Raw genomic sequence first — 13393 nt, 5'->3', positions numbered from 1 at the left:
AACTACCCTTTCTGTGCGACAAAGTAAGTTTGGTGAAACGCATTAAGGAGGAGCGACATATGGGTAAAGACCTTTTCAGATCAGACGGCGGTGCGCAGTTCTCTTTATTACAATTTACTGTATGGCTGTCACAGTTGTCCCTTGATTGCAAGTCAGTCCCGGCAGCTCCCGATCATTACTAGAGACCTGGAGCAGTCTATGACAGCTCGGTCACTGTGCTGGGAGCCCTAAGAGCGCAAAAAACCTCAGCTGTCCATAGACACATATGTGTGGTGCATGGGCTTTCCTTTTGCTTCTATTAGGGTACTTTGTGGTAAAGCAAGGAAGCGGAAACCCCTCTAGTATATTAATGTGCTTTTACTAAACAAGAATGCTGTAAATACAAACTACCTACAATTGTAGGAAAACAATAAAAGTCATACAGAGTATTATAAATATACACACATGCATACGCTATGTAACCTTTCTAGGAAATGACCATTGGTAATGGTCTGTATGTGATAAAGATACACTATAAACGTACTCAACTTCATTTATAGTTTGCGATTTCCATAACAAACAGGACTCCAGGCTATTTCAAGCAATTACAGAAAACAAGGTTCTCTCGTAGTGTAGATTTAGTTTCATCTCCAGGTGAAGTCCCTTCTTTGTTCTTGTGAAGTCTCCTCCGGCACAGATGTTCCTGGGTGTTATGGACCCCCTCTCCCCCAGTGTCTCTCTCCCATTTGCTATCATTGAGGAATCTCTGGATGGTCACAACCATATCTTTTTTTCGGTTGAGAGGCCTTTCGTCAGGATGATTAACCCTTTGCCCTTACCATTGTTACTGAGTAGTGGAACAGGAGTAGGAGCCTTCGAATGGGGACATGCAAGGATTCCTTCACTTTGGAAGGATGTGGACACGCAAGGATTCCGTCACTTTGGAAGGATGTGGACACGCAAGGATTCCTTCACTTTGGAAGGATGTGGACACGCAAGGATTCCGTCAATTTGGAAGGATGTGGATATGCAAGGATTCCGTCACTTTGGAAGGTTGTGGACACGCAAGGATTCCGTCACTTTGGAAGGATGTGGACACGCAAGGATTCCGTCACTTTGGAAGGATGTGGACACGCAAGGATTCCGTCAATTTGGAAGGATGTGGATATGCAAGGATTCCGTCACTTTGGAAGGTTGTGGACACGCAAGGATTCCGTCACTTTGGAAGGATGTGGACACGCAAGGATTCCTTCACTTTGGAAGGATGTGGACACGCAAGGATTCTGTCACTTTGGAAGGATGTGGACACGCAAGGATTCTGTCACTTTGGAAGGACGTGGACATGCAAGGATTCCTTCACTTTGGAAGGATGTAGACACGCAAGGATTCCGTCACTTTGGAAGGATGTGGACACGCAAGGATTCCTTCATTTTGGAAGGATGTGGACACGCAAGGATTCCTTCACTTTGGAAGGATTTCCTCCCACTTCCTGTTGTGGCTATGGGACGGGAATCGAAAGGAAATCCCCCCCCCCAATTTGCCCACAGAGGTGACAGCTTCCTGGCAGGCTCACACATGTGGGTTGGGATCCTAGTTCTTACATGCCCAAGCTCATCACTATTTTACTATGAATATACAGCATCTTGTCTACTGGTTTCTGCTGTGTTCCAATCAAATCTGAAGTTCTCTGCCCCCCCCCCCCCCCCATATACCCCCGCAGTGGTGATCTTCTGGTGCTGCTGGAGTTAATATGAGTGGCTGCACCCATGACAAGCACTCATCAAGTACCAAATATGCCATCTTTTCTCCCCCTTCTTCATTCATAGAAGTCATACTATTGGTTCCCTTATTGCAAATTGCTCATTGCTAAATGGAGGATGTTCGGATGAATCAAAGGTTTACCTCCTTCATTCATAGAAGTCGTATTATCGTCTCCCACAATAGGCACTCTATGAATGAAGGATGGGTGGATGGATGAAAGGTCCTCCTCCATTCATAGAGTGTTTTTTTTATTGTGGGAAGCGATAGTATGGCTTCTATGAATAGAGGAGTGGGGAAGGAAGGGAGGTATAGTCGGCACTTGAGTGCCTGTCATAGCTTACTACAAATGGCAGCGGCAGCACCCGACAGCCGATGGAAACATCGGCTGGGGTGCTGACATTGCTGGATTCCAGGACAGGAAAGTGTCCTTATATTATATTATGTTTGCTGGGGGGGGGGGGCGGAACTCCTCTTTAAGGATGGAGCCGTGTTCCATATATCCACATTTCTGAACACTGTAAAGAAAGAGAAATTAAAATGTTATACGGATCACAAATCAATCTGAAATTATCTTGTTTTCTGAGATTAAAATTATACTAGACAAAAGCTTATAATATGGTGACATACAAAGCCACAGTCATGTAATAATCTACAAAAAAAATGCAGCAGGACTGATAACATGTTACATAGTTAGGCTGAAAAAAGACACAAGTCCATATAGTTCAACCAAAAAAATAAATAAAAATACAATCCCAAATACACAATCCTATACCCACAGCTGATCCAGGAGGAAGGCAAAAAAAACCCAGCAAAGCATGATCCAATTTGCTACAGCAGGGGAAAAAAATTCCTTCCTAATCCCCCGAGAGGCAATCGGATTTTCCCTGGATCAACTTTACCTATAAATGTTAGTAACCAGTTATATTATGTACATTTAGGAAAGAATCCAGGCCTTTTTTAAAGCAATCTACTGAGCTTGCCAGAACCACCTCTGGAGGGAGTCTATTCCACATTTTCACAGCTCTTACTGTGAAGAAACCTTTCCGTATTTGAAGATGAAATCTTTTTTCCTCTAGACGTAAAGAGTGCCCCCTTGTCCTCTGTGATATCCTTAAAGTGAATAACTCTACCCCAAGTTCACTATATGGACCACTTATGTATTTGTACATGTTGATCATATCCCCCCTTAATCTCCTCTTCTCAAGAGAGAATAAATTCAGTTCCTCTAATCTTTCCTCATAGCTGAGCTCCTCCATGCCTCTTATCAGTTTGGTTGCCCTTCTCTACACTTTCTACAGTTCTCAGATATCCTTTTTGAGAACTGGTGCCCAAAACTGAACTGCATATTCCAGATGAAGTCTTACTAATGATTTGTACAGGAGCAAAATGATATCTCTCTCTCTGAAGTCAATATCTCTCCTAATACAAGAAAGGACTTTGCTCGCTTTGGAAACCGCAGCTTAGCATTGCATGTTATTATTGAGCTTATGATCTACCAAAACCCCCAGATCCTTCTCCACCACAGATTCCCCCAGTTGTACTCCCCCTAGTATGTATGATGCAAGCATATTCTTAGTGCATAACTTTACGTTTATCAACATTAAACCTCATTTGCCACTAAGTTATCCAATTAGACAGAGCATTGAGGTCGGCCACAACATCCAGAAGTGTCTGTTGTGGGAGCAGAATTGAGACTCCAAGATGAGCGGTGACATAGCCAGGAACTAGGTTGGGGAAAGCTCTACACCGGACCTCCCATGATATACAGGAAACCAGCAGAGACCAGTTCAGAATCCACCAAAATACCACTTATTGGTGGGTAACCCTTTATTGTCCTCTTACCATCAAGCGTGGTCTTCAGTAGGAACTGACAGTTGTCGCCTACAGATAAGAAAAAGAGAATTAAAACTACGCAATTCTACATGGAAATATACAAGCATCTTGGGAAATTCAAACTAAAAAGTCTACATTCCATTCTGTGTTTCAGACAACCACAATAAAGTGAACCACTGTATAATAATGGTCCAAACACCAAGAGCGGCCAACTAAGAACAACCATTTTGGCTGGTCTGCCTTCCCAAGTGTGACACCTGGAAGGCAGAACTAAACTCAGGAAGCATCAAGATTTGCATATAACTTCACCTGGATCTTCTTAACATTTTGGCACGAAGGCAATTTCTGTATTATAATTAATTATATTATTATAATCAATTTTTTAATATTATATTATGTATTTTTATACTACATTATGTATTATATTATTCTTTTTGTATTATATATTTTTATGTTACATTATGGATTATATTACTTTTTATTTTTTTTTATATTAAATTATTTATTATATCATATTATGTGATATATACTGCTCAAAAAAATTAAAGGAGCACTTTAATAACACATCAGTGTATTATTTGTGGGACGGGGCACCACCTTATGCACTGGTTTATCATCTGTGATCTGCACTTATGTTTGTTCCATTATGCCTTAAGCTTATTGTCCTCAATGTCTGGATATTTGGGATTATATACCACCCCACCCGGCCCCAAGATGTGTACCTACATTTATTTATTTTCTTTGCTTATTATTTATACCTTTTTTCATTTTTTTTATTGTACAATGTGGATGTATTCCCTTTTTCCTTTTCGTGTTTTTTGAGGGAACATTTCGTTTTTCTTGTATTCGATGTAAAACTTCAATAAACTTAGATTGAAAAATACTTTGCTTGTTCTATTTCCCCTCGGTTTATATACCCTAATTTACCTTTGATAGTTGTATGGACTGATCTCCTATACCTGCGTTAGTAACGGATGTGTGATTTATTACTATTCTGAATATGTATTCTATTCATGAATATGGTTAATGTATTTTGGAGAACGTATCTCTTTACCTACTTTTTGAAAATTTGAACTAAAACAGTCTTTTGTATTTGTTTGAAACTCAATAAAAAGTTATTGATCAAAAAAAAACAAAAAAAAACTTAGATTAAACACAAATAAAAACCTACCCATGTTAGACCAGCTTTAGATTTGATTTAAACTGTCCATATCAGTTGACAATATATAACATTACTTACAGTGCTGCTGAAGACAGAGGTCTTATATATCCGTTTCTTCACCATATCCATCACCTGCAACAATAAAATAGGTTTTCTATTATTACCTTAAATATGCTTGCTTTTATAATTTAGGTATATGGGCAGCACAGTGGCTAAAGCATTAGCATTTTCATCTAGCAGCACTAGGGTTATCGGTGCAAATCCCAACCTTGGCACTACCTGCATGGGGTTTGCATGTTCCCCCTGTGTCTGTGTGGGTTTCCTCCGGGCACTCCAGTTTCTTTCCACACTCCAAAGACTAGCTGGTCAGTTAATTGGCTCCTGTCTAAATTGTCCATAATATGTGTATATATGAATGTGAGTTAGAAACCTTAGATTGTAAGTTCCTTGAGGTAGGGGCTGATGTGAATGTCAGTGCTATATAAATACCAATATTAAATAAAATGATAGAGTTGTGCATAGCTAACCTCATTCATCTAGTTCTGAATCACAATTGTATTATTACATCATCATAATAGATGTTAAAGTGTAGAAGTAGAGGGAGCCCTTGATAGCAGTAAAAACTTGACAGGGGTTATAATTCTTCCCCACATTAACCAAATCTAAGAGAAAATAGTTTGACTTACAATTCGATTGGAATCACGGACAGTATTAAGAGAATGGGTATGTCCAAAGTGAAATTAGCTAGTTCATTGCAATTGGATGCATGTCAAAAAAAGTGCTGATTACCTTCTATCAGGACTATTTTATTTTTTATTTTTTTCATCAAAGGACCCCTTCATAGTTTTGTTTTCTTGTTTCACTGCAAGCAGTAAGTCTCCTTCCTTTCTTACAGACCTCTGATTTGTATGGGTTTGGGTCACTCTGGGTAACTAGGTTTTGTACTGATGACTTGACACAAGGTCTTACAGGTGTGCCACATAATTCTGGAGTACATACTATTAAAGGGGGGGGGGCAAAGGAGAGAGCCAGTGACTAACAATCCCCAGTCTCTGCTCGGGGAGCTCTGAGAACCAAGCGATCGGCGGTGTTTGATTGCTCGATTCTCAGTCTTATGCCGCGTACACACGAGCGGTTTTGCCGTCGGAATAAACTCTGAGGGTTTCTCCGAAGGAATTCCGATGGAATTCCGCTCAAGCTGTCTTGCATACACACGGTCACACCAAAGTCCGACCATCAAGAACGAGGTGACGTACAACACATACGACGGCACCAGAAAAAGGAAGTTCAATAGCCAGTGCGCCACCCTTTGGGCTCCTTCTGCTAATCTCGTCGGAACAGCATACAGACGATCGGTTTTTCCGATAGTAATTAGTTCCGTCGGAAAAATTTAGAACATTTTTGACAGAAAAAGTCAGATGGGGCATACATACGATCGGAATATACGATGAAAAGCTCCCATCGGACTCTTTCTGTCGGAAATTCCGCTTGTGTGTACGCAGCATTAGAGGTGAGGGGGGACAGATGCAGCATCAGACCAATGCTGCATCCACCTAGTTAAGTATGATTCTTGATAAAAGCAAAATCCCATACTTCTCTTTTAAGTCACCAAGGAGGGCTGAAGCACCCACACAAGTCTGGAGTTGGGGAATACAGTATGAAAGTATTAATGTGGCTGTAAACTCTTACAATTCTTACTCTTATACCTAGTGCAGTGACTATCCTCAGGTGATACACAGAGATTAAACAAATCCTCCTACATAAATTGTACCTGTTTATCTGAGGCCCTCTCTCTTTTAAACCTCCTTCTAAAACACACAGATCAAAGGCTTTTTCTCAGCTCTAGAAGGCAGGGGGCAGGGATTTGATGTCACACACTGCACTAGATGAGAGGAGAGATGAGTGTAATCTGAGACTCACCCCCTTCTACACAGAATTGTAGGGAAATATGCACAGCTGAGTGTGTCAAACTCGTGCTAGGTGCTGGATTGCCAGGATGGCTTCATGTCGAGATAGACTATCAGAAGTGACTCATGCAGATAGAAGAGGGAAGAAAGATCAGAGGGGAACCACACAAAGTGCTTTGGATTGAAGCTAGTACACACTATAGAGGGATATGCCTAGTATATTTAAAGAGGGAGTCCACCCAAACCGCAAAAAAAAAAAATATTAAAAGCCAGCAGCTACAAATACTGCAGCTGCTGACTTTTAATAAATGGCCACTTACCTGTCCTGGAGTCCCGCTCGGTTCTCGGCAGCTGCCGCCGCCATCCTGGGTGAGGGAATCAAGAAGTGAAGCGTTGCTGCTTCACTTCCCGGTTCACTACTGCGCATGCGCGAGTCGCGCTGCGCATGGTAAGTGGTCCCCGCTATCTCCTGGGAGCTGTGTGTTTCCCAGGAGACAGCGCGAAGGGACAGGAAGAGGCATAGACTCCCATGGGAGTCTATGCCGGAAGTGTGTGCAAATACCTGTCTTAGACAGGTATCTGCACCCCCCTCCCCCCTGAAAGGTGCCAAATGTGACACCGGAGGGGGGGGAGGGTTCCGAAAAGCGGAAGTTCCATTTTTGTGTGGAACTCCTCTTTAAGAGGTTTACAACCACTTAAAGTATTCACTTAATGTCGGTGATCCAAGAGGGATAAGCCACTCTGTGAAGCGGCCACAGATTCAGATTTTGGGACTCCAAGCATATATGATCATCATTAAATGTGAGGTCACCTACCTTTTTATCGAGCAGGCAGCCAAAGATAAAAATGAAAAACCCCTGTGAAAGTAAAGGAAAGGTTGTTAAAAATTGATACATTCACACTTCAACCCTTTGACTCTTTATTCTGAATGAAAGTGGCCTCATCTTACTTTATCTCCGGAAGGCTATCAAATGTTTATCCATTCAAGGCGAGCATTTACTTCCTGAATTAAAGTCCTGCCCCTGTTTGACACTATTCATTTTTCTGACCCCACTCTCGGTCTCATTATTCATTTTTCTCACCCCGTTTGGCCCCCCCCTCCGTTGCCAATCACTTTGTGACCAGTTGATGTAACTATTTTAGCTCCTGTTCTGCTTTCTCCTCTGTTACCAACAGGTGTAAAAATCCATCATAATAATTCGATTTAGTCCCCCTGTTGCTTACTCTACCCTGTGACCAGCCACGGTAAACGTTTGTCATACCCACAGAGCTTGGTCCTCTTGTTGCTCACTACACCCTGCGACCAGAAGTGTGCCTTCCACTGGCCAAAATGTAAGGGGGGGACTTCATCACTTACCACCAATGTGACAAGGTATTAACGTTGACTTTTGATACAATGTTGACCAACGTAAGGGGGCTTTCATTAGGGGCAACTACTCTATATGTCATGCTGTTTATTACGTACTCTAAACCATTTTGCATTGTATGCTGTATGTTACATACTCTACATAGCTGCATCAGACATACTCTGGCTGTCACATCCTGTGCACCTGCGGCCCTTTTTGTGCAGCTATGTGGGCCCCTGCAGACACTAATCTGTGTTTTCCTTTTGTCCTGTTATAGTAGTCATTTCTAGCAGACTCATGTAATATGTCTCCGGTCTATGACTGTCTCGTGAAGCATGTCCCAAGTGTCCATCAACTCCTATATCAGTGGGCTCCAAACTGCGGCTCGGTTGCCAGATTCTCATCCACTGATACCAACAATGGGACATAATTCCCCCCATTGACACCAATGATGGGGCACAATTCCTCCCAATGACACCAATGATAGGGCACATTTCCTCCCAATGACATCAACGATGGGGCACAATTCCTTCTATTGATACGAACGATGGGGCACTATTCCTCCCACTGACACCATGGGCCATTGTTTCTTCTTACTGATGTTGGGACCCTTTCTATCACCAATGGCCACAGTCCGGCCCCCATTAAGTCTGAAGGACAGTAAACTGGCCCTTTGTTTAGAAAGTTGGGAGACCCCTGTCCTAGATCATGTTCACAGTCTCTGACAGTCTCCTGCAGCATGTCCACAGGCTCTGACCATCTCTTGTATCATGTCTAAAGTCTTTGACCATCTCTTTTACTTTGCCCATAGTCTATGACTATATCATGTTGTATGTCCACTGTCTCTGATAATAAACATTCACTGAATTTTATGTGTGGCCCTTTGATGATGTCGAGGGCCACACTTAAGGCCCCTCCATATCAAATTCAGTATGCACTATATAGCTTTCTCTGCTGACCGCTATACATTGTAGACCGTTTTGTCTGCTATATACAGTAGACCATGGTGCTCAGTCCATTTGCAATTCACAAAGAGGGAGTGTTGGTTGTGGGGTGGTGGGGGTTGGGTGGCACAAGGTAGCAGGCAAATAGTATACCTCCATCCCTGTCTTCGTATGGGTCATTATCTCTTTATGTCATCATATGGGTCATTGTCTTTCTCTATGTCATCATATGGGTCATTGTCTCTCTATGTCATCATATTGGTCATTGTCTCTCCATGTTATCATATGGGTCATTGTCCCTCTCTGTCATTGTATTGGTCACCAAAATTCTCCTCCAAAACTTGCAGACCAGGAACTACCCTTCCATGACTGACAGATGTATGTTCACTTCCGTGACCAGTTTCTTTCCTCTCCATCATCCAAACACATTGCAAATTGCATCTCCTGCTCTTGCCCCACTCTTCTTGTTAACCCTTATGTGTGTTCTCACACAGAATACATCCCTCTACATTGCCAACATGGACAAGTCTCCTCCGATACAACCTTTTAGCACAGATCTTTGCAGAACAGGAAAGGCCCTCACAAACTCCACCATCATGAATATCATGTCTCCTCTTCACAATCAGAGCTAAAGTGTATGAAAGCCAATTTTTTTTTTGAGTTAGGAAAATGCCAAAACCTCTTTCAGGCTTCTGTTACTGTCTGTGTTCCAATTGGAGAGATTCACCCTCTCTTTTGTCCTGGTGACCATTGTTTCCAGTACAGAAAGTAATGGGAATTTTAAAACAGGAATAAAGGGGAAGTCTTCCAACGGCGACACCTGTTCCAGTGACAACTGCATTAGAGGTGATATCCCCTCACTTTGGAGAGAATCCTACTTCCTGCTGTTTCCCTGGCACAGGAAGTGAAGGGAATTCCCCTTGAATGAAAGTTTACACATTTTTTAATAGTCATTAAATGACATCTATATTATTTAATGATCAAGCTCTTAACCTTACACTTATACTACCAGTGGTTTAGAATCCACCTGTTATCTAAAGCCTCTAAAAAAACTTTTGGAAATGATTTTATAATTTATCTCCAAAATTTCCATGTTCATTTTACTATGTTGAGCTTAAATCTGGACTGTTATATCAGATGCGTGCTTACAAGTGATTTCTATAAAGGCAATGCTGTCTTAATAATAGGTGTTTTTATTTCCTTTAAAGATACCAAATTTTATTTGCTTTTGCAGGTGCTGATTGGCATTAAATGTTGCTGTGAAGCCTGTTATTAACTAGTGTTCCCATGTCCTTCCCCAGCCCTTTTTTGCCCTTTTTCCATGTAATAGTTTGGGGGAAAGCTATACTCCTGGCTTATGTGCATAACCTTACTATAACAATAATTGTACCCTTTAACTGCCGATGTTGCCATTCAGTCAAGATCCTTCTGCAATATGACAACATCCTGCAAAGTTTTAAGAATTATACGTTATTTCATCCTTGAAAAATTAATCTGAAAAAAACTAGGCCCAACACCGACTGCATAGAATATTTTAGCCTGAGTTAGAGTTTGGTGTTTTGAAAAATTCATAATGCAGTTCGGAACTCTAATTGCCTATAATATCATTATAGAATGTGGAAGCATTTGCTGCAACTGTTAGTAAATAGGATGTATTGGGTGATTCACTAGTTGGTCAGCTGCAAAAATTCACTAGCTTGCTTCTCTATTCATCACTTACTTGGAGTGGGTTGAGCAAGACGAAAAGATAATGTAAAGCTATTACACTCCCATCAGACAGTAAGGGGATGCCAACAGCCCAGGTCAATCCAAACTGTGGGGTGCAGAATAAAATGGCCTTCAAAAGCTTCTTAATAACTTCCTCATCCTCACTGTTGCCTTCAGAAATGGATGGTCTGAGTAGCTTACGGATCACCACAAGAAGCACTAGGAAATTTCCAGATATGGTAACAATGGTTGGAATAGTGAAAGCCTTTGATGCCCCAGAGTTACTGCTGAGCCAACAAACATTGTCCTTATTGTAATCATTGGTAGGTGTGTAGTAAAGGAAGGTCCATACAGCTATCACACTGGGACATATATACCCTAGACCAATGGAAAGGCTCATGAATTCCTTCTTGGTTATGTGGTGAAATACAAACACCAAACGACAGAATAAGAAGATACTTTGGACCAAGGTCCAACAAAAAAATGCCATCAAAGAAAAATGAGTAGAGAAAGTCAACCCTGCACAAAGCCTTATGTGCTCTTGTGGTCTGACGTAACTTGTGGCTATAAATGATAAATTACTCAGTAGCAGGAATATGGAGACATTGAGGATGGCTGTGTGCCGGTAGTAAGCTACAAGGTTCATTGGAACCCTCATTACATACACCTGGAATGCAATACAAAGAAGAAGAGATGCTATAGAAATGGAAAGACCTGTGATTGTGATGTAGTCAAGTATGGAGGAGTTTAGTAGGCTTTCTGGTATGAATTTCGCCATCAACACAGAAAATGACGTAAGATGCTGGCAAACACAGCTGGTGACACCATCCATGACTTCAGTGGTGCACCCATCAGAAGACCAACTGTTTGTGGAGAAATTCCAAAATGCACATGTGGCTGTCTGGTCACAGTCTCTGCTGTTACATTGGAATCTCATGTTGACATTAGGGTTGCTGTAGCTTTCATTTCCAAGCAACATGACATTAGTTAGGATGTTGCTGTCCACTCTAAGTTCACCCAGGTCTTTGTCATAGTTATCTGGAAATCCCATGCTCAGTTGCCTGTAGGACAGTATAAAAATGTTGACTAGACAAGAACTACCAAAGTCTTGCTTGCTGTCTTCTGCAGATAATGCAAGACTACCACATGGAAGTCTCAAGGCTGTCTGATTGGCCAAGTTACTGCAGGGAGCAACCAAACAGTTGAAGTCAATATTTTCTTTGGACACATTGAAAGATGAATTAGACATTACCATCCTTGATAAAATTCTCTCCAAACTTTCCAAAAGTTGGGGACCAATGGCATTGTGTGAGCTGGAGGCTGGACTCCAAGAAGATTCATTCAGAAGATGGTTAGTGATATTGAGAATGTCCTAGGAGGAAGAAAACAACATGACTGGATTAGACTTCTGAATTAGTTACTTTATTCATAATATAACATCCTCTACTGTATAATTCTGTCTTGCTTTCAAATGTCATAATTCAGTAACTCTCTGGGGAACTCTATTCCAGTGGTCACCAACCAGTGGTCCTTAGACCACTGATGGTCCACAAGAAACTTTTAGTGGTCCCCAGGGGTTCTGCTGCAAATCAACATTGTGGCGTATGTATACCGCCCAATGTTGTTTCCAGTGTTGTTCTCAGTGCGCGCTGACAGTCAATATTGCGATATTGCCTCCAATGCCTCCTCTGTAGTTCCAGGCTCCTGTGAACTCAGAGGGAGGTGCCGGGAGTAGTGCAGAGAGCAGGAGGTAAAGAAGGGGGGGACTTCCAATGGCAGTGCTGATCACAGGCTGCGGAGGGAGCACAAAGCTGGAGCACATGGATGAATAAGGAGGTGAGATCCAATGATGAGTCTATGTAAGGCAGCAGTGTGATGCAGAGTGTGGGAGGGGGGAAGCAGAGGGGGGGCAGAGAGCCAGAGCATTGTGTGTATAAGGCAGCAGTATGATCCAGGGGGTGGGGGGGCAGAAAGCGGGAGTACTGTGTGTGTATAAGGCTCATACAATTCACGTTAGTGTATTCAAAATTGTGAGTTTAGTGGTCCCTGTGGTCCAAAAGGTTGGCGACCACTGTTCTATTCCACAAAAATTTGAAGCAACACTGGGAGAACTTGCACCTACCAAGACAACATTACCAGCCTGTATATTCTTTGTTCTTGCTTTTTGTTACATTCTCTTGTTCGAATAAGGGTAAATCTGCATCTATATTTTCATTATCTGATTATGTTTGTTCAAGATTGTATGTTTTTAGATGATTGTTTTGTTATCATTCGTAACCATTAAAGATATTGAATTTGAAGTTTATTAGTCAGTTTGGCAATTTGCATACAGTGTCTTTTTCTTCTTTTTTTTTTTTTGAGGTTAATCTATTTTCTTACTGACCTACCTAAATTTTGAAAAGCACCCTAAAAAATCCCAGGGGTATTCATACCCCAATCCCCCTTTCTTTTTTGTATTTATTTAACAGGGATGCGGTGCTAAGGGTTAACTGTCCATGCCCTCTAACAAATACTGCATCTATATGTAATTTAAACTTTAAATAAAGCCTTAGCTTTTACTGTGCATGCAGGTGACAGGCCGTCTTTGCATGTGAATGTGACAGCCGGGGTCTGGTCTGGCCAGGCTTTGACTTGCAGGGCTATCGTTAAAGAGAAATTGGTGGCAGTAGGCCAGGGCTAGCTTTAGAAAGTGTGGCATGTGGGGACGTTAGCATTGGTGCCACACTGGACACGTGTGGTCACCACAAGAGACTG

General features: G+C 41.8%; 1 protein-coding gene across 1 annotated transcript in view; it reads right to left on the bottom strand.

Annotated features, from left to right (window-relative positions):
• Positions 1–1699: 1699 nt before the first annotated feature.
• Positions 1700–13393, bottom strand: part of LOC141139132 (adhesion G-protein coupled receptor F1-like) — a 55947-nt gene continuing 44253 nt past the window's right edge. The window contains exons 12-16 of the mRNA XM_073624966.1: positions 10653–12011; positions 7458–7499; positions 4814–4867; positions 3583–3621; positions 1700–2255 (exon numbers count right to left, since the gene is read on the bottom strand). Of these exons, the coding sequence (XP_073481067.1) occupies positions 3598–3621; positions 4814–4867; positions 7458–7499; positions 10653–12011 (1479 nt within the window). The 3' untranslated portion in view covers positions 1700–2255; positions 3583–3597. The remainder of the gene's footprint in view (positions 2256–3582; positions 3622–4813; positions 4868–7457; positions 7500–10652; positions 12012–13393) is intronic.

Source organism: Aquarana catesbeiana, linkage group LG04, assembly GCF_042186555.1.
Source record: "Aquarana catesbeiana isolate 2022-GZ linkage group LG04, ASM4218655v1, whole genome shotgun sequence".
Classification (NCBI taxonomy): domain Eukaryota; kingdom Metazoa; phylum Chordata; class Amphibia; order Anura; family Ranidae; genus Aquarana; species Aquarana catesbeiana.
Note: the sequence above shows the minus strand (reverse complement) of the source record. Positions and strands in the feature narration are given on the sequence as shown.